Here is a 22,383-nt window from a genome sequence, read left to right on the forward strand (position 1 = left end):
ACGAATGGAACAAAAGGACACCATTCACACACCCCCATCAATAAGTGTAACTTGGCAAGGATGCATTTAAAAAAAGACAGCAACAGTTTGCCAAGAGTTGTCAGCTTACATACTCATATTGAGTCCAAAGATGATCATAAATTACATTTTGTAATGTTTGGGTGATGACCTTTTGGTTATGTTAAAAATTCTTTTGCTGCTTTTGTTAAAGTTTAGGATTCTACTGTGCTTATTTCCAAAACCAATAATCAAACATTGTTCAAAATATACATTGATCAGCCACAGCATTATGACCACTGACAGGTGAAGTGAATAACATTGATTATCTTGTTGCGATGGCACCTGTCAAGGGGTGGGATATATTTGGCAGCAAGTGAACAGTCAGTTCTTGAAGTTGATGTGTTGGATGCAGGAGAAATGGGCAGGAGTAAAGACCTGAGCGACTTTGACAAGGGCCAAATTGTTATGGCCAGACGACTGGGTCAGAGCATCTCTGAAACGGCAAGGCTTGTGGGGTGCTCCCAGTCAGCAGTGATGAGTACCTACCGACAGTGGTCCGAGGAGGAACAAATCACAAACCGGCGACAGGGTGTTGGGCGCCCAAGGCTCATCGATGCACGAGGGCAACGAAGGCTATCCCGTCTGGTCCGAAATGACAGGAGGTCTACTGTGGCACGTCACAGAAAATTTTAATGGTGGTCACGGGAGGAATGTGTCACAATACACAGTGCATCGCACCCTAATGGCGGGACTGTCATATGTTGAAAGACTGGAGCGGCTAGGCTTGTATACACTGGAATTTAGAAGGATGAGAGGGGATCTTATCAAAACATATAAGATTATTAAGGAGTTGGACACGTTAGAGGCAGGAAACATGTTCCCAATGTTGGGGGAGTCCAGAACCAGGGGCCACAGTTTAAGAATAAGGGGTAGGCCATTTAGAACGGAGATGAGGAAAAACTTTTTCAGTCAGAGAGTTGTAAATCTGTGGAATTCACTGCCTCAGAAGGCAGTGGAGGCCAATTCTCTGAATACATTCAAGAGAGAGCTAGATAAAGCTCTTAAGGATAGCGGAGTCAGGGGGTATGGGGAGAAGGCAGGAATGGGGTACTGATTGAGAATGATCAGCCATGATCAAATTGAATGGTGGTGCTGGCCGAATGGCCTACTCCTGCACCCATTGTCTATTGTCTGCTGCGTATGGGGCTGCACACGGAGGACCAACAGCATATTAGGCAGGTGGTCAAAATGTTTTGGCTGATTGGTGTATATCTCCAAAGAACTTATTTTCATCATTCTCAGGCAGCGATTTTTTTGAGCCCATGCCATATTTTGAAAAGTTACTTTGTATATTGTCCAAATGGCCAACTTTGTGGTATTATTTAAAGAAGCACCCTCTAAATCATTGATGGTGTGAAGCACACACAAACCTCAGAACAAGGAAGACTAAAGAAAGCAAAATCCTGTGCTAAAATTATTTTTGAATAGAAATCATGTGAGAAATGCATAGAAACAAGCCATTTGGCCTAAACCAGTATCTTTGTGAGGATTCATACTGCACAAGAGCCTTCACCTTTTCTGTGGTATTCAATCAACATGTCGTTCTCTTGTTCCTTTTGGGAAGGAGTGAACGATAATTTGAAGGAAGGGTTTAGTGGGATATGGGCCAAATGTGGGCAGATGGGGATAGCTTTGATGGGGGTATTTCAAAGGGCCTGCCTCTGTGCTGTCTGACTCTATGATGGTATGAAATGCATCAAGTACTATTTACCCAACCACTCCATGCAGTGGTGAGTTCCACATTTGTAAGACAAAGAAGTTTAATGTGAATTTGTTATTTAATTTATGAGGAACTTAAAAAGAAAAATTGCCTTCTCCTTTACTATCTTCCCCCAAGTCCTGAGTCCTGCAACTCCATTGAAATCAATAGGTCCAAGACCCACTTTCCCCAGCAAAATGTCAGCCACATGACGTTCTGCCTTTGGACTCAATTGGACAGAAAAACACAGCAGTAACTATTGATGAGTAAGATTGTGACTGCCAACGTTTATCAGTGAAATCAGGGCTATTAAAATGAACTGGGAAGAAGGTGATGTAATAACTTTGGATTTAATTAATTTGATCTGGTGAATTCTGAAAAAATAGAAAGCCATCCATGTTATTTTTCCCATTCATTGACCTCTCTTTTAATTTTACAATTTGTTTCTGATAGTTGGTGCACTGAATGTTTTTTGAGTGTGGTAGATGTTCTAACATTTTTTTGTGAATGTGCAGCATTTGTTTTATTTATATTTATGAGGACATATAGGAATAGTATCCTGTTTTGTCCAGAGGTTATCTATTATTTCCAGAATAAACAGCACAGTTCCTTCTATCAGTAATGTTTGTAATTTAATCAATCCACTTGTCACAAATTGGAAGATATAAGACTGAAAGATAGTGGATATTTAAGAGGTGAATTAAAAGAGGCGACATTAGTCTAAACCTGAAAATATAATCCTGATGCATTCTTGCAAATCCTTGCTTTAAAATTCTGCATTTTTTCCCCTGTAAGCGTCTCCCCTTGAATCCTAACTTGAAAAATGTCCATGAAGTTTTGTATGAATTGTGCTCGTTTTTTAAAAGATATAGACAATAGACAATAGACAATAGGTGCAGGAGTAGGCCATTCAGCCCTTCGAGCCAGCACCGCCATTCAATGCGATCATGGCTGATCACTCTCAATCAGTACCCCGTTCATGCCTTCTCCCCATATCCCCTCACTCCGCTATCCTTAAGAGCTCTATCCAGCTCGCTCTTGAAAGCATCCAACGAACTGGCCTCCACTGCCTTCTGAGGCAGAGAATTCCACAACTTCACCACCCTCTGACTGAAAAAGTTCTTCCTCATCTCCGTTCTAAATGGCCTACCCCTTATTCTTAAACTGTGGCCCCTTGTTCTGGACTCCCCCAACATTGGGAACATGTTATCTGCCTCTAATGTGTCCAATCCCCTAATTATCTTATATGTTTCAATAAGATCCCCCCTCATCCTTCTAAATTCCAGTGTATACAAGCCCAATCGCTCCAGCCTTTCAACATACGACAGTCCCGCCATTCCGGGAATTAACCTAGTGAACCTACGCTGCACGCCCTCCATAGCAAGAATATCCTTCCTCAAATTTGGAGACCAAAACTGCACACAGTACTCGAGGTGCGGTCTCACCAGGGCCCGGTACAACTGTAGAAGGACCTCTTTGCTCCTATACTCAACTCCTCTTGTTACGAAGGCCAACATTCCATTGGCTTTCTTCACTGCCTGCTGTACCTGCATGCTTCCTTTCATTGACTGATGCACTAGGACACCCAGATCTCGTTGAACTCCCCCTCCTCCTAACTTGACACCATTCAGATAATAATCTGCCTTTCTATTCTTACTATCACAAGAGGAAGGAAAAATTGCAACAAATCAATTGACTTAGTAATAAATTTTGATACAGTTGTTGAGCGTTCCCCAGCTGCAGTTGGCAGCCTGCCTTCGTAAACCATTCCTATCCATGTATCAGTCCAAGTGTCTTTTAAATGCTATTCTAGTATAGGCCTCAACTTCCTCCTGGCAGCTCATTCTAAATACCTATCACTGAGTGAACAACATAAACAAAAATGACTTTTAAGAAATATGTGTTTTCCAAATCTTGGGTGTATAAATGGTTTGCTGGTTACAATGTTATTGCATAAATATGTTGACACCGGATAGGTTATGATAAAGAGCCAACTGTCTGAAACTTAGCATTGTGCCCCTGAAAGAACTTGTATTTTTATAGAGATGCAAGGATACAAGATCCTGAGTTACAAAAAAAGACACAAAGTGCTGGAGTAACTTAGCGGGTCAGGCAGCATCTCTGGAAAACATGAATAGGTGATGATTTGGTTCAGGACCCTTTTTCAGACTGAATGTGGTGGTTGGTGGTGGGAGAGAAAGCTGGAGGAGAGGGGGCTCAAGGCAAAACCTGGCAAGTGATAGATAGATATATAGATAGATAGATAGATAGATGGATGGATGGATGGATGGATGGATGGATGGATGGATGGATGGATGGATGGATGGATGGATGGATGGATGGATGGATGGATGGATGGATGGATGGATGGATGGATGGATGGATGGATGGATGGATGGACGGACGGACAAAAGGACAGGTGAGGAGACGAAAAGTGTGAGATAAGGTTTGAAAAGTTGCAAATTGTGAAGGAATATTGGTAGAAAGACTCCAGGGGAGGAGGAAGTGGAGAACTGCGTGCAAGTCCAGGTGGAACAGAGGGAAGGGGGAAGAAAGGGGGTTTAACTGAAATTGGAGAATTCAATGTTCATACCATTTGGTTGTAAGCTACCCAAACAGGATATGAGGTGCTGTTCCTCCAGTTTGCATATGGCCACACTCTGTCAATAGGGAAGGCCCAGGAGAAAATGGGAAGGGGAGCTAACATGGTTAACAATCAGGAGATACAGCAGGACTTGGCAGACCAAGCGCAAGTGTTCAGCGAAACATCTAGACAAAGTCTAGATTCAGTCTGAAGAAGTGCCCCGACCCAAAACATCACCTATGCATGTTCTGCAGGGATGCTGCTTGATCCGCTGAGTTACACCAGCACTTTGTGTCTTTTTTAGACCACTTGGTTTCGCCGATATAAAGGAGGCCACATTGGGAATACCGAATGCAGCTTCGAGGGCGTGCACGTGAATCTCTGGCTCACCTGGAAGGATAGCCGAGTTCCTGAATGGATGTGATGGAGGAGGTCTAGGCGAATGTTTAATGTCTCTGTGGTTGTAAAGAAAGTGCCTGGAGAAGGGGCGGTTTGGGTGAGAAGGGATTGGTGAACCAAGGAGTTGCGGAGGGAGCAGTCTCTGTGGAAGGCGGATAGGAGTAGGGCTAGGAAGATGTGACTGGTGGTGGGATGCTCTCTCTCATCTGGACAGCCGGGGGGGGGCTATGTGAGGATGCTGTTCATTGACTTTAGTTCAGCATTCAACACAATAGTCCCCAGCAGACTGGTTGAGAAGCTGCTGGAACTGGGGCTTAGCACCCCTCTGTGTGCCTGGGTCCTGGACTTTCTCACTGCCAGGCCCCAAGTGGTCAGGATGGGGGAACACACATCTAGCTCCCTCACCCTGAACATAGGATCCCCCCAGGGCTGCGTCCTTAGCCCCCTACTGTACTCCCTGTACACACATGACTGTGGGGCCAGGTTCAGCTCAAACTCCATCATCAAGTTTGCTGATGACACTGTGGTGGTGGGCTGGATCTCCAACAACGATGAGAAGGCCTACCGGGAGGAGGTGGCTGATCTGGCACTCTGGTGTCAGGACAATAGCCTCCTCTTGAATGTCACTAAAACAAAGGAGCTGATTGTGGACTTCAGAAGGGCTAAACATCCAAGGACGTACACGCCACTGGAGATAAATGGGTCGATTGTGGATAGGGTGAGCAGTTTTAAATACTTGGGAGTCCGCATCGCAGAGGATCTGACGTGGGCAACGCACATTGCCGCACTGGTGGGTAAGGCTAAGCAGCGCCTTTACCACCTTAGACAACTGAGGAAATTCAGAGTGTCTCTGAAGATCCTTCATTGCTTCTACTCTGGGGCTGTAGAGAGCATCCTGTCCGGCAACATTACAGTCTGGTTTGGGAACAGCTCTGCCCAGGACAGGATGGCCCTGCAGAGAGTAGTGCGTTCGGCAGAACGCACCATGGGAACTACACTCATCCCCCTGCAGGACCTATACATTCAGGAGGTGCAGATCCAGAGCAAATAAGATCATGAGGGACCCCTGCCACCCCAGTAACGGACTGTTCCAGATGCTACGATCAGGCAAACGCCTCCGCTGTCATGCTGTGAAAATGGAGAGGATGAGACGGAGCTTCTTCCCACAGGCCATCAGGACTGTCAACTTTTATAACCCCAGAGACTAAATTTTTGTCGACACTAATAGTAACTTATTAACTTTATTTCTATGCTGTAACTGTAATTCTTTTTGTGCACAACCCGCAGGCATTGCCACTTTCATTTCACTGCACATCGTGTATGTGTATGTGACAAATAAATTTGACTTGACTTGACTTGGACTTGGGATCACCTTGAAGGTGGCGAAAATGTCAAAGAATAGTGTGTTGAATGCGGGGGCTGTTGGGGTGAAAGCTAAGGACTAGGAAAGCTATCCTTGTTCTGTCCAAGGGAAGGGGGAGTGAGAGTAGAACTGGTGCCCACCCAATTCACCCAGTGTCCTGCCCCCATTCCCACCCCCCCCCTTCCCCTTTGCCATATCCATTTTTCTGGTCCCACAAATAACTGACAGCAATGAAATACTTGAAGAGTAACATTTTGAAATGTAGCAACTAATTTGAGAGTCAAGAGTTTAATTGTCATATATGCAGCGACAACGGAACTACAAAATTCATACTTGCAGTAGCATAACAGGCCTGTAGCACAATACCGACAGATAAACAAGCTAGTCTTGAACTGATGCAAGGCCTGAGTAATGTGACTCTTTACTGCCTGCCTTTGTCAGGCAGCACCTCCATGTGTGGTGGGCAGTGTCCACCACCTTTTGTAATCTCATTTGTTCCTGGGCATTTGAATTGTCAAACCAGGTCATGATGCAACCAGTCAATATGCTCTCCACCATACACCTGTAGAAGTTCATGAGAGTATTCGTTGACATACCGAACTTCCTCAATCATCGAAGGAAGTAGAGGCGTTGATGAATTTTTTTTTAATGATTGCCTCAATGTGCTGGGCTCAGAATAGATCATCAGAGATATAATGCCCAGTAACTTCCCATTGCCAACCCGTTGATGGTGACAGGTTTGTGGATCCTTGGTTTTCCCTTTCTAAAGTCACCAGCCGGCTCCTTCGTCGTGCTGATGTTGAGAGCATGGCTGTTGTTGTGGCACAATTCAGTCACAGTTTCAATCTTCCTCCTATACCCTGACTCGGCATTTCCCATTATTCATACAACAACGGTGGTGTCGTGGGTGAGTTTAAAGATTGCATTGGAACTGTGTCTGGCTACAAAGTCATGGCTAGAGAATGAGTAGAGTAGGGGACTGAGCACAGAGCCCTGAGGTGTTCCTGCACCAATAGTTATTGAGGAGAAAACGTTGCCAATTTATACTGTTTGTGGTCTGTCAATGAAGAAGTCGAGGATCGAGTTGCATAGGGGTGAGCAGAGACCCTGTTCCCTGAATTTAAAAACATGTTTGGAGGGGATAATGGTGTTGAGCGCCAACCTGTAGTCGATGATCAAGAGCCAGAAGTAGGTGTACATATGGTCCAAATGATCCAGTGCAGAGTGGAGATCCAGCAAGATTGCTTCCCCTGTTGATCTATTATGGCAGTGGGTCCAGGTCCTTGTTCAGGTAAGAGTTTATATGCGCCATAACCATCCCCTCAAAGCACTTTTGAAGAAGGGTCTCGACCCAAAACGTCACCCATTCCTTCTCTCCAGAGACGCTGCCTGTCCCGCTGAGTTACTCCAGCATTTTGTGTCTACCCTCAAAGCACTTATTTACCACGGATGCTAGTGCCACCAGTTAGTAGTCATCGAGGCATATCACCAGCCACAGTGGCAGACACGTCCCAGGAGGCCGCAGAGAAGCCAGGCGGCAGAGCCCCGCCGGTCGAAGTCGGAGCTGGGGCCTTGCAGGTCGGAGCCGGAGCCTCGCGGGTCAGAGCTGGAGCCCGAGCCTCGTGGGTGGGAGTCCTAGCCTCGTGAGTCGGCAGAGCCCGCGGCGGCCTATAGAGCTTGGTTCGACGGAGCCCGCGGCTGGGATCTGGGTCGGCGCTGCGGAGGTGTCAGCCGACGAGGTTGGTGCTACGGTCATTGAGGACGCTGGTGGTCGAGGACGGACCACGTGGTAGCCGGAGGACGCACTGCCGGGAACAAAGGAGGACTGGGCGCCGTGTGGTGGGGTGGGAGAACAAAGGTCAGGCAAAGCCATAAATTGGTGCTTCTCGAGGACTTGGAGAAGTGCCATTTGAATATTTTCCAGGATCTTACCTCCTTATGATTCCCATAGCAGCTAATGTTGATGTGAATATTCTTGCCAAAAAGACAGGATTATGAAATGGAGAAGCAGCTGGTGATATTCTCACTGAGCAACAGTGTCACAACAAAAGTTCTTGACCAATGCGGTTTTAAATTAACTTGTTTTTTACATATATTTAGTGCACATTTCACAAAGTAGATGTCAAGATGAAATAATAATGTAATAAAAAGGGATTGCGGATGCTGGTTTATACCAAAGATAGACACAAAATGCTGGAGTAACTCAGCAAGTCAGGCAGCATCTCTGGAGAAAATGCTTAGGGTAATGCATCAGACTGATAAACTGAAGATGAATTAATTTTTTTAAATGTTTGTATTTTGTGCTCAATATGAAGCATGTTTTGTGCTGAACAATTTATCTTTCTCCGTGACTGCATCTGCATCCGGTTTACTTTGGTTCAGAATGTGTGCATAACAGTCATCCATCCCATATGCCTTGGTGAATGATACAGCGAAGGTTTCTACAGCTGTTATAAGGTCACTGAACCATCCTATCAACAAGAGTCCAACCTCTCCCAAAAGCTTGTACCCCCTAATTCAGGCATCTTTCTGGTAAACCTCCTCTGCACTCTTTCCAAAACCTTCCTGAATGGGCAACCAGAACTGCGTGCAATACTCCAAATGCGCCCAAACCAAAGTCCTATAAAGCAGCATCATGACTCATGTATTTCTCCTGCCTTCTTTGCCTTTCTTCAGTTTAGTTTATTGTCACGTATACCGAGGTACAGTAAATAGCTTTTTGTTTGCGAACTAATCAGCAGAAAGACAATACATGATTACAATCAATCCATTTACAGTGTATAGTTTCATGATAAGGGAATAATGTTTAGTGCAAAATAAAGCTAGCAAAGTCCGGTCAAAGATAGACAGAGGGACATCAGGGGAACATCGTAGTTCAGCACTGCTCTGGTTGTGGTAGGATGATTCAGTTGCCTAATAACAGCTGGGAAGAATGTTCCTGAATCTGGTGGTGTGTGTTTTCACACTTCTTTTCCTTTTGCCTGATGTGAGAGGGGAGAAGAGAGAGTGGCCAGGGTGCAACATGTCCTTGATTAAGCTGCTGGCCTTCCTTGCCAAGGCAGCATGAGGTATAAATGGAAGCAATAGAAGGGAGGTTGGTTTGCTGTGTCCACAATTCGCTGCAATTTCTTACGGTCCTGGATGGAGCTGTTCCCAAACCAAGCTGTGATGCATCCTGATAAAATGTATTCTATGGTGCATCTGTAGAAGTTGGTGGGAGTTATAGGGAACATGCCAAACTTCCGAAGCCTTCTAAGGAAGTAGAGGCGTTGGTGTGCATTCTTGGTCGCTGCTTCAATATGGATGGTCCAGGAGAAGTTGTTGGTGATATTGACTCCGAGGAAATTGAGGTTTTCGACCATTTCTACTTCGGCCTCAATTACAAGGATGTCCTTCCTCAAATTAGGAGACCAAAACGGTACACAATACTCCAGATGTGGTCTTACCATGGCCCGATACAACTGCAGAAGAACCTCTTTACTCTTATACTGAAATCCCCTTGTTATGAAGGCCAACATTCCATTAGCTTTCTTCACTGCCTGCTGTACCTGCACACCAACTTTCAGTGACTGGTGTACAAGGACACCCAGGTCTCTCTGCACCTCCCCCTTACCTAACCTAACTCCATTGAGATAATAATCTGCCTCCTTGTTTCTGCTGCCAAAGTGGATAACCTCACATTTATCTATATTATACTGCATCTGCCACGCATCTGCCCACTCACTCAACCTGTCCAGGTCACCCTGCAACCTCCTAACATCCTCTTCACAGTTTACACTGCCACCCAGCTTTGTGTCATCAGGCTAACTGGTCTGTAATTCCCCGTTTTCTCTCTCACTCCTTTCTTGAAAAGTGGGATAACATTAGCTATCCTCCAGTCCACAGGAACTGATCCTGAATCTATTGAACATTAGAAAATGATCACCAATGCGTCCACTATTTCTAGAGCCACCTCCTTGAGGACCCTGGGATGCAGACCATCAGGCCCAGGGGATTTATCATCCTTCAGTCCCATTAGTCTACCCAATACTATTTCTCGCCTAATGAAAATTTCTTTCAGTTCCTCTACCCCCCCAAATCCTCTGTCCTCCAGTACATCTGGGAGAGTGTTTGTGTCTTCCTTAGTGAAGACAGATCCGAAGTGCCTGTTCAACTCTTCTGCCATTTCCTTGTTACCCATAATAATTTCACCCGTGTCTGCCTTCAAGGGACCCACATTTGACTTTGTTACTCTTTTTCTCTTAACATATCTAAAGAAGCTTTTACTGTCCTTCTTTATGTTCTTGGCCAGCTTCCCCTCGTACTTCATCTTTTCAGCCCGTGTTGCCCGTTTTGTTACCTGTTGTCCTATGAAAGTTTCCCAATCCTCTGGCTTCTGGCTACTCTTTGCTGTGTTTTACATCTTTTCTTTTAGTTTTATTCCATCCCTAACTTCCCTTGTCAGCCACGGTTGCCTCCTACTCCCCTTAGAACCTTTCTTCTTTTTCGGAATGAAGTGATCCTGCGTCTTCTGGATTATGCTCAGAAATTCCTGTCATTGCTGTTCCACCGTGAATCCTGCTAGGATTCCTTTCCAGCTCCTCTCTCATGCCTTCATAGTCGCCTTTGTTCAACTGCAACACTGACACTTCTGATTTAACCTTTCCTTCTCAAATTGCAGATTAAAACGAATCATATTATGATCACTACCTCCAAGCAGTTCCTTTACCTCGTTCTCTTATCAAATCTGCTTCATTGGACAACACTAAATCCAGAATTGCCTTTTCTCTGGTAGGCTCCATTACAAGCTGCTCTAAGAATCCATCTCGGAGGCACTCTACAAACTCTTTCTTGGGGTCCAGAACCAACCTGATTTTCCCAGTCTACCTGCATATTGAAATCGCCCATCACCACAGTGGCATTACCTTTCTTACATGACAGTTTTAACTCCTGCTGCATCTTACACCCTACATCCGGGCTACTATTTGGGGGTCTGTAGATAACACCAATTAGTGTCTTCTTGCCTTTACAAATCTTTGGTTCCTCCATTGGTCTTATTAGCCACTCAGAACCAGCAGCACCAGAATGGATGTCAGCGATCTGCAGTCCCAAAGGGTACAACTTTGGCCACGTGGCCAGGTCCTTCCTCATTTTCATCACCCAAGTCCCCATTACCTCCTTGACATGAGCTCTTAACTTCTTCCTCATTCAAACTCACTGTGTGAGCAATTGGAGTCATCAGGAACTTGAAACAGCTTGGCCATTTTCTTGAAAAAAGCAAAGAATGGAAGATTACATTTGATTGTGGGGAAAGAACAAAACTAGAGGTCTAAATACAGATAATCATTTTTAAAACTTATGCACTGGCTTTAAAATCGTACAGAAATATTTTAACCAGACAGTCGAGAGAACGAGAATGCAGTAGCATGTGGACTGACTATCTTTAGTGAGAGAAACATTTAATAAAGCGTGATGGAGAATGTTTGTGCAGAACAACGGCAAACACTAGCTATAAGTATTGTGGTGTAAGTACTATGGAATGCAAGGATACTGCATCCTTTGAGATGCATATAACTTTTGCTGCAGGCAAAAAGCTAGTGAGCAGGAGTAGGATGCAACCTTGTTCAGTGCCGCAGGCAGTGCTGGAAGGCTGCTCTTCTAGACCTGCAACAACAGCAAAGCAACAAATACTGACTCCAACACACACCTTCAAAGAGAGATCATGCTGCAAAATACGACCAGCAATTTGACGCTTAGACAGATATCAGTAGATTGCTAGAAGAATGACTGCAATGCCTGCCTCAGCTTGGCGTCAAAATCCACAAGCTAACGCTGCTTAAAAATGATAGGATGACAATATAATGGCCTCTTTTATAAACCAGAAGCCTGACATTAAAGGAAAAGGATGAATTCACCAGCGGTGGTGCTGGTTAGATGAAATAGTGTAGATGACAAGATCATTTGCAACTGTGGGGCCATCATGCTCTTGACACAATTAAACCCGTCATGTAAGTGACATGAACATGAGGCCGGGGGAGTTGGAAAAATGGTTCTATGTCATCTTGTTCACACTCATTTTGTAGACAGCAAATAATCATTTTGACTTGAAACATAACATTCTGCTTATTAACCAAAGTTATATCTACCAATTTTAAAGTCTAAATATTCCAGAAAATACAAATTTAACAATATCTTTCCAGAAACCATCTAAATAAAAATGGTTGGTGACTTATTTTGAACTAAGGTTCAGTTATTTTAACTGGAGTAAAAATTACTACATTTCTGTACAAAGTGGTAACAACATTGTTGGAGGGGATTCTGAGGGATAGGATCTACCAGCATTTGGATAGGCAAGCACTGATTGGGGATAGTTAGCAAGACTTTGTGTTTGGAAATTATGTATAATGAAACTGAATTTTTAAAAAGGTCTCCAAGAGGATTGATGAGGGCAGGAAGGTAAACATTGTCTATATGGAATTTGACACGGCACGGTAGCGGCACGGTAGCGCAGCGGTAGAGTTGCTGCTTTACAGCGAATGAAGCGCCGGAGACTCAGGTTCGATCCTGACTACGGGTGCTGCACTGTAAGGAGTTTGTACGTTCTCCCCGTGACCTGCGTGGGTTTTCTCCGAGATCTTCGGTTTCCTCCCACACTCCAAAGACGTACAGGTATGTAGGTTAATTGGTTGGGTAAATGTAAAAATTGTCCCTAGTGGGTGTAGGATAGTGTTAATGTACGGGGATCGCTGGGCGGCACGGACTTGGTGGGCCGAAAGGGCCTGTTTCCGTCTGTATATATATGATGATATATGATATGATCTGACAAAGTCTCACTAGGTGGGCTGGTCTGGCAAGATCATATGGAGTCCAAGGTGAACCAGCCATTTGGATTCAAAATTGGCTTGGTGGAAGGAATCCTTGGGTAGTTATGGAGGGTTGTTTTTCTGATTGGAGGCCTTTGACCAGTGGAACGCAGCAGGTGTTGTTGCTGGATCCACTGAAGTTTGTTATCTGCATTAACGATTTGGAAGACAATGTGGTTAACATTGTTAGTAAATTTTCAGATGACACCCAAATTGATGGTGTTGCGGACAGTGGTGGTGTTTTAGAATTAATTTAGAACAGGATGCAGATTATTTAGGAGGGTGGGCTGAGGAATAGCAAATTGAATTTAACTCTGAAAAGTGTGAGGTGCTGCACCTTGGAATATCAAACCAGGGCAGGACTTGCACAGTAAATGATAAAGCCCTGGAATGCATCACAGAACAGAAAGATCTAGGAGTACAGGTGCATGGTTCCCTAAAAGTGGGAGTCAGGTGAACAGTGTGGTGGAGAAGGCATTTGGCACATTTGTCTTCATTGAGAAAGGTATTGAGCACAAATGTTGGGACTCACGATGCAGCTGTCAAGTCGTTGGTGTGACCATATTTTTAGTACTGTGCGCAATTCTGGTCTAGGAAGGATGTCCTTAAGTTGGAAATGGTGTTGAAGAGATTCACCATGAAGTTACTTGGACTTGCGGACTTGAGTTAGAGGAAGAAGCTGGAACATTTTTCTTTGGAACTTAGGATGCTGAGGGTTGGCCTTATTAGGTATACAAAATCATGAGGGACATGGATAAAATGAACACTCACATTCCTTTTCCCAGGGTAGAGGTTTCTACAACTAGAGGACATAGGCTTAACATGAGAGATTTAAGAGGGTCCACAGGGCAACTTTTTCACTCACCAGATAATCTAAATCTGCAATAAGCTGTCAGGGGAAGGTATGGAAACCAATACAATAATGACTTTTATAAGATAATTTGGACAGATGAATGGATAGGAAGGATTGAAGGAATATGTGTCAAATGCGGGCAAATGGGACTGGCCCAGAATGTCAACATGGTCGGCATGGACAAGATGAGCTGAAGGGCTTGCTACCACACTGTACAACTCCCTGACTCCGACTAATGCAAATGAAGAATGTGGCTGTGCATTGGAACCAACTGACTGTAAATAGGACTTCAGTACTGTGGACGTTGACTTTGGAGTGGACATCAATATCAATAATTGGAGAATTTGGTATTTTACTAGTACCTTTTGGTGATCCAGGTCTCTGAAGCAGACGGGGGAAAGCATAGGGGTGCATGAAAAGAATAGTGCAACAATTAAGGAGAGTTTAATCTTGCTGTAGACTGGGTAATCAAGTTCGGAAGGGTAGCCACAAGAATGAATTCAAAGAGTGCACTTGGACAGTTTCCAAGAACAATATGTGTGGAGCCAACCAGGGAACATTCTATGTTGAATTTGGTAATGAGTAATGAGGTACTTTCACAAAGGAAGTCAGATTACAAGATCCCTTGTAAGTAGTAATCAAAATCTGATAGGATTTTGTTATTTGTTTGAGAGGCAGAAGTATGGTACAGAATCAATTGTGTTTAACTGAAAGGAAATGTAAGGGAATGAGGAATGTGTTGGTTGAAGTGAACAGGGACAATGAGGGTAGGAGATTTAGTGCAGTATTGTGCAAAAAACCTCTAAAGGATAGTTGAAATCTGGAACTCTGCCTAAGCAGATTGCAGATGCAGGTACTCTCACAATATTTAACATGAGGGGAATAGATAGGGTGAATGCTGAGTTTTTTACCCAGGGTAGCGGAATCAAGAACCATATGTATGCTAAATAGGAAAGATTTACTCGAAATGTGAGGGGCAACTTTTTCACTCAAAGCTGGTGGGTACGTGAAGTGAGTTGCCGATAGAGGTAGTTGAAACAGGTACTCTTCCGAACGGAGACGCGACCTTTTGTTTCTGGGTCGTGTCTCCGTTCCCGCTGCGGCCTACCATCGGCCAAACACCTGGAGCTGGCGGCCTCCACCTGGGACTCACCTGTGGAGGCTCCGGCCGCGTGGACGTCGGAAGCTCGCAACCTCTGCCCTGGGTGGGGGCCGACATCGGGAGCTCCGGCAGCGGCAGCGTCTTCGCCCGTCCCGAATCGCGGGGCTTGGGTCGGCCCGCTGCGGACCTTTCACCGTCCGGCGCGGCCTGAAATAGGCCGCGGGAATTTCTCCGCCCGACGGGGGCTTCAATGTCGGGAGACACGACCGCCCCAACGTGCAGCGGCAGCGTCTTCGCCCGCCCCGGATCGCGGGGCTTGGGTCGGCCCGCTGCAGACCTTCCACCGTCCTGCGCGGCCTGGTACGTGGCAACTTCAACAGCCTGACCGCGGGAGAAGACGGCAGGGGAAGAGAAAAGACATTCTGGCCTTCCATCACTGTGAGGAGGTGACTGGAGGAGACTCACTGTGATGGATGTTTCTTTTTGTTTGGTGTTGGTTTATGATTGTGTGTTACTACTGCTTATTTTTATTGCTCTTATTTTTGGACTGTGGGTAATCTTTCATTTCACTGCACATTCATGTGTATGTGACAAATAAACTTGACTATTGACCATTGACTATAACAGCATTTACAAGACACTTGGGAAGGTATATGGCTTGGAAGGTTTAGAGAGTTATGGGTCAATCACGGGCAAATTGAACTAGCTGAGATGGGGCATCTTGGTCAGTATGGACAGACCGAAGGGCCAGTTCCCATGCTGTGTGACTTTATGACTTCTGCATGTAGATGAGTTCTTGCAAAGGTATGATATAGAAGGTTGTGGGCCAAGTGGTGGGAAATGGGATTTGCATCCTGGGTGGTGTCGGCTGATAAGGTCTAGAGGGCAGGTAAGGTAGGCTGGTGAATCTCATTGTGCGTGTTGGCATTCTCAACAGTCATCTGATGCAACTGAAATTTTGCCTGCAATTGCTAGATTTAATGATTGGAGCTGCACTAAATAGCGCATTCAGTAGGTTCATGCTGGAATTTGAATCTTTGAAGTAGAAAGATCCACACAGTGCAACTATTCAATGAATGCCTGTGGGCTATACTTAATCAGCTTTTAAGGAATTTTCAGCATGTGCCTAAAACACACTTCTTAACCTCACCTGTGGTTATTCTATTATTCATGTTGGACAGCAATAAAAAGGGTATTTTTTAAAATGTATTTAGATGCAAATAAAACATCTAATATCAAAGATTAAAGATATCCAACGATCGACATTTATGTATTCTTACTCTACTGTTAAAAGACATTTTGTGAAAGGCACAGTTAAAGTTTTAGGTATCAAAAATGAGAGAGGTGTAAGGGAGGAGGACCGAGTCTCAAAGGGGATCTGAGGGTAAGTTTTGTAACATAGATACTTGTTGATAACTGGTAGGTGCCGACAGTAGATATGGTGGAATCTGAGACAATTATTCCAATAATTGCTAAGTTTAAGAGGCAAACACTTAAATAGGCCAGGTAGAAAAAGGATATGGTCCTGTTTACTTCTATGCAAGGTGTATGTGAGTAAAGCTGATGAACTTAGAGTCTGGATCAGTGCCTCGAATTATGTGTGGCCATTATGGAAACTTGGTTGTGAGAGGGACACGACTGCCCCCTTAATGTACCTGGGTTTTGATGTTTCAGCTGAAATAGAGAGGGGGGGGGGGTAAAAGATGTAGAGGAGTTATTTTACTCATCGGGAAGAATGTCATGGCAATACTGAGAAAGGGCATACTAGAAAGTACGTCTGCTGAGACATTATGGGTTGAGCTCAAAACCAAGAAAGGACCAATTATCCTCATGGGATTATATTATGGACCATAGCCAGCAGGGGATAGAGGATCAGATATGTGGACAGATTACAGAAGGATGCAAAAACTACTGGGTTGTTGTCATGGGTGACTTTAACTTCCCCAATATGGACTGGGATTTACTCAGGGAAAGAGGATTATACGAGGCAGAATTTGTTTGGTGTATCCAAGAAGGTTTCCTGAAATAGCATGTGGATTGTTTGACTCGAGGAGGGACCATACTGGCCTTTGTGTTGGGATACGAGACTGGCCAGGTGACTGGTCTTACCGTGGAAGAGTATTTTTGAGGTAATGATCACACCTCTGACCTGGGACCTCTGCTGTTTGCAATACATATAAATGAGCTGGATGCAAATGTAGTGTAAGAAAATAACTGCAGATGCTGGTACAAATCGAAGGTATCGAATAAATAGCTTGGATGCAAATGTAGATGGGTTGGTGAATAAGTTTGCTGATGACAGCAACATTGGAGGAGTGCAGACAGTGAAGAAGGCTGTCAGAAAAAAACAATGGGATATAGATCACTTGCAGAAATTGGTGGGGAAATGGCAGATAGAATTTAATCCGAGCAAATGTGAGGTGTGCAGTTAATGGTAAGACCCTGAACAGCATTGTGTTGCAAAGTGATCTTGGAGTCCAAATTCAAACCTCACTGAAGATGGCAACACAAGTAGATAGTGGGTAAAGAAGTGCGTATCATATGCTTGGCTTCATTGCTAGGGGGGGAAGGGGGGGGGGGGGAAAGGGAGGGGGAGGGGGAGGAGAAGGTGCCGCACCAATGCAGGTGAGGTTTGGGCCCAACGGGTCCACTTGGTCTAGTTGAATATAAAAGTCCTGAAGTCGTGATGCAGTTTTTATAAGACTTTGGTTAGGCCGCATTTGGAGTATTGCGTGCAGTTCTGATCGCCCCATTACAGGAACGATGTGGAGGCTTTGGAGACAATGCAAAAGAGGTTTCCCAGAATGCTGCCTGGATTAGAGGATATCAGATACAGGGTGAAATTTGATAGATTTGGTTTGTTTTCTATGGAACATCAGAGGTTAAGGGGAGACTTCGAAGTATATCAAATTATGAGAGCGTAGATTGGGTAGACAATCGGAACCTTTTCCTCAGCGTAAAAATGTCCAACACTTGAGGGCATAGCTAATAAGGTGAGAGGGAACTTTTAATGAAGATGTGCGGGGCAAGTTCTTTTACACTGAGAGTAGTGGGGGCCTGGAATACATTGCTGGAGGTGATGGTGGAGTCAGATATGACAGTGGCTTTTAAGAGGCTTTTAGATAGGCACATGGAAGTGCAGGGAAAAGAGGGACATGCATCATGTACAGGCAGATGAGATCAATTATACTTGGCATCATGTTCGGCACAAACGTGGGCCGAAGGGTCTGTTCCGGTGCTGTATTGTTCTATGTTCTTTGTTTCTATGTTCTAATGCAGACGAATGAATTAGGGTTGATGGGCAAAAAGGTTATCATTGGATGAGTTGGGGTGAAGGCCACCTAGCCCGCACCGACCAGCGACCCCCACACATTAACACTATCATACACACACTAGGGCCAATTTACACTTATACCAAGTCAATTAACCTACAAACCTGTCTGTCTTTGGCGTGTGGGAGGAAATTGAAGATCTCAAAGAAAACCCACGCGGTCATGGGGAGAATGTGCAAACTCTGTACAGACAGCACCCTTAGTCGGGATCAAACCGGGGTCTCCGGCAGTGCAAGCGCTGTAAGGCAGCAACTCCACTGCTGCGCCGCCGTGCCGCTTTTGTGCTATACGACTCTGATTCTATGACTCTAAAGTCCTTTGATTAATAATTTGTATGTTTCAGCTTGCTATAAAAAGCAAAGTTTGCTTTTACTTGACTACACCCTTAACAGGAGGAGAATGACTAGCTTCTGACTTCTAACTGTCCACGGCAAATTATATACCCTCAAAAGTTAAGGGTTTAACTTTATGTCTCACTAAGTTAATTTTCCATCACCAAAAGATATTTTAGATTCTCTTTAGGCTTCATTTATATGGGATTGATGTAAGATTTCTGATATTCAGTGGCGTTGCACAGATCGTTGGATTTTTCTTTACACCCACAGATCATCAGGTATAATATCAAATGCACAAAAAAATTAACTTACATTATGTTGTATTTATCCGAGTTGAACATTAATTCCCAGTTTGCTTGCCCATTTTTAATTTTATTATGTCCTTGTGTAATTACGAAGTTCTCCTCAGGATTGACTCTCCCCACTACCAATTTGGAATCATCTGCAAATTTAGAATTTCTGTTTTATTATTCAAAAATGTGGTGGTTTATTTAGTTAAGTTTTTTTGGAGACAAACTCCCTCCTTCAAGTGAAAGCATTTCAAAGCGCAGTGTGCATGGGGGTGGTGGGTGTAGAAAAATCATTTTCCCACTTGTTTCCTATAATCCTATCATATCCAAATCTGCACCTCATAGAGCAATTAGAACAGCCTGTATCTCCTATTTGTAATGAGGCTCTGGATTTCTGTGTCTACAACCCATGAGCCTTCCCTGATGGGAGATCATTATTCTGGAAGGAACAATGTAAATGTAAATGAATACACTCATTAGCGAGTTGCAGAGAAGTCTTTAGTGGTAACATTGTTATAATTCAGTTTGTTATTCCTTTGGTATTCTACATCGAGTTTTTATAATTCATTATCAGTATTCTCCATTGCTTGCACTGAAACTAAAATTTTATATGTCTGATTAAGTTTGTCTATTTAAAAGGGGTACAGGAATAAAGACCTAGGGGTGTGTACATAAATCTTTGAAGGTGGTTGGACAAGTTAAAAAGCCCTGGTTTTAAAAATAAACATCTGGGAGTCTTCGCTTTACCAATAGAGAAATAGAATGTAAAAGCAGGATGTTATGCTAAAGCTTTATAAAAGACTGGTTTAGTCTCAGCTGGAATAACATATTCTGTTCCAGGCACTACTGTTTCTGGAGATGTTGCAGAGGTGATTTACTAGGATGTGAGATGCCAGTTCTATGGTGCGACTGAAGAAGCTGTGATTGGTTTCCTCAGAGCCAAGAAGGTTGAGGGAAGAATTGATAATTTGTTAAAATGTCACACTTTTCTCATTTGCTGCTGCATTTGTATTGTGTGTAAAAGATTTCCTGTATATATTGAAAACATTGTCACTTCACTGCAAACTTGCTGTGTCTAATCATCACAGCAGTTAAATTAAATGTAATTTGCTCCACAAGTTTTAAAGATTGTTATCTTTCTATAGGAGTATTTTAACTAATTTACAGATTTGCATTAATACTTAAAGTTCTGTCCTTAAATTAGGAAAATGCTGGAAGGAAAGATGAGAAGTTATTTAATCTTATTAGAAATTTCTTGAAGATTGAAAACATATGAAGGGTGATGGGGAAAGAGGTGTGGAATGAGATTAATTGAAGAATTCTTTCAGGGAACTATCACAAAAAAAAACCAAATTGGTTATCTGATTTCATTGGTTTGGCATTTGTTATGGCATTTGCTTTTTTACTGTACATTGTAGGATCTGTGTGTGAAGCGTTCCAGGTCACTTTCTCCAAAGAATTCTACTCGAGAACCAGAAAAAATGACGAAAACAGATAAAATACAGCCGAAGAATCAAAACTTCGAGGAACTATTGAAACTTAAGGTGATTCCTTGTATTAGGTTTGATTACTGTCCTCTTCATATTTGCTCAGTGAAGTTCTAACAATTTCTTCTCAGCAACAGTTGCTACCAAGCCTTTGAAATCCAGAGGTTGTCTTGCATGGGTTTTTATTCCCATTGGCATTACTGGACACATTCTTTTTAAAAGCCTTGACTAATCCACAACTTAAAATAAGAATATGATTATTATTATAATATTATATTATCATATTATTATTATTATAAGATGATGAATAAGAACAGTTTAGCCACCTATTCTGGGTCTGTAGGAACTGTCTGCTCTGACTTAAAACTTGGCATAGTGCAATGTTGCCAACCTATCTGCAATGCTGCAGTGGTCTCTTATAATCTCTTGTATAAATATTCTGATAGCATAATGGAAAGAGCAGTCATTTTAACAAAAAACTGTGTTGACTGCCCCAAGAGTGAAGGAAACTGAAGGGGGGAGAATCTGGTAAGAAATCTCAAATAACTTGGGTTTTAGTTTGAATTATCTTTGTCATCGAGAAACCTTCAAATCAGTTCATCATTGCTAGGAAAGGTAGATGCACCAGAATTGTTCTCTTCCCACAAAATGGTGCCCTTTGCAGTTACCGGCGGGAACTGAAGCTATTATTTTGTTAAACTGATCTGAAATGAATTAATCTTTGTGGTGACTTTTGCTTGTCAAATTTTATAGCCTAATCTGTGAAGTTGGTTAGAACAAAATTTATATTATAAAATCTCATCTTGTGATTAAACACTGAAGTAAATAGCTTTTACTTCTGCAATTCAGTTTCGGGATACACCCAAGCCCTCCACCAAAGAATATTATCAAGAACAAAATAATTCAATTGATATTGTTACATGACATTTTTGGACATAAACCTTACTTTTCATATCAGTAATGTTTCATCTTGTACAAAACTAGCTTTGCTGATTTGAGCGCTGTCACACAAGGCAAACAAAGCTGTTGCTAAATATTTATATGCTTACATTGAACTACTTATTTAACTCCACACACTTCTTCCAAATCAAAAGCATGGTCATGGGAACCTGCATAGCCCAGGCTATGCCTAACTCATGGTGAGATATGTTTGAACCTACCTAAACGCATTGCCTCTTTTTTCCAATGCATTGATGACTGTATTGGTGCAGTTTTCTGCGTTTTTATATTACTCAACAAATCTAAAATCTATTTACCTCTGCTGTTACTTTCAAAGGTTCATATTTGATCCTTCCCTTTCTCTTTTTTATCTGATCCATCTTAAACTTGTAAGAGATTATCTATTAAAAGGTCACAGATGCCCACGGCCATCTTGGCTATCCCTTCACACATACCTGTACCAAAGGTGAGATTTTCTATACCATTGCTTCTGTGACCCCTTCCTTTTCCTTCACCATGGCTAAGGTCGACAGAGCACTAAATCAGTTAACCTCCACTTTCCAACCCCTCTTTCAACAAAAAAATGATTTAACCAAGAGTGCTGGGTAATTCGGCAGGTGATTTACCTGTATACCATCAGTCTCCACTTTCAACAAATTATTCTCTGTAATTTCTGACACTTTTAGAGATTCCACCAAAAGACACATTTTCTTCTCCCGTCGAATTCACAATAACTTGAGAGCAATATTTAATTTCCTTTTGTTTAATTTAAGTTTAGTTTCTTTTGAATAATACCATTTAACCATATTCCTTAGCTGCTCTGTGGAAGAGGCAGCATCACCACTAATTCAAATATCTACTTTGCAACCCTTTGGTGGACATAATGTGGTCGCTGGTACCATGTCTTTAAAAAAAGTCACATATTAGACTAGTTTCTTCAGGCTTCACGTCACTTTCATCTTTATCACATGGATTAGGAGCAGGAGAAGGCCACTTGGCATCTCCAGCCGGCTCCGCCAAATAAAGAGATAATAGCTGAGCTGATGGTACCTAAACTTTCCATTCCTGCCAACCTGCAGTAACTTTTCATCGCCTTGC

The 22,383-nt window shown here is 43.2% G+C and overlaps 1 protein-coding gene across 2 annotated transcripts in view; it reads left to right on the forward strand.

The window, feature by feature from the left end:
- Window positions 1-22,383, forward strand: part of cntln (centlein, centrosomal protein) — a 354,488-nt gene that overhangs the window by 130,103 nt on the left and 202,002 nt on the right. For both annotated transcript variants that reach the window (XM_078396868.1, XM_078396869.1), the window contains exon 11: window positions 20,278-20,403. In XM_078396868.1, the coding sequence (XP_078252994.1) occupies window positions 20,278-20,403 (126 nt within the window). The remainder of the gene's footprint in view (window positions 1-20,277; window positions 20,404-22,383) is intronic.

This window comes from Rhinoraja longicauda, chromosome 3 (assembly GCF_053455715.1).
Source record: "Rhinoraja longicauda isolate Sanriku21f chromosome 3, sRhiLon1.1, whole genome shotgun sequence".
Classification (NCBI taxonomy): domain Eukaryota; kingdom Metazoa; phylum Chordata; class Chondrichthyes; order Rajiformes; family Arhynchobatidae; genus Rhinoraja; species Rhinoraja longicauda.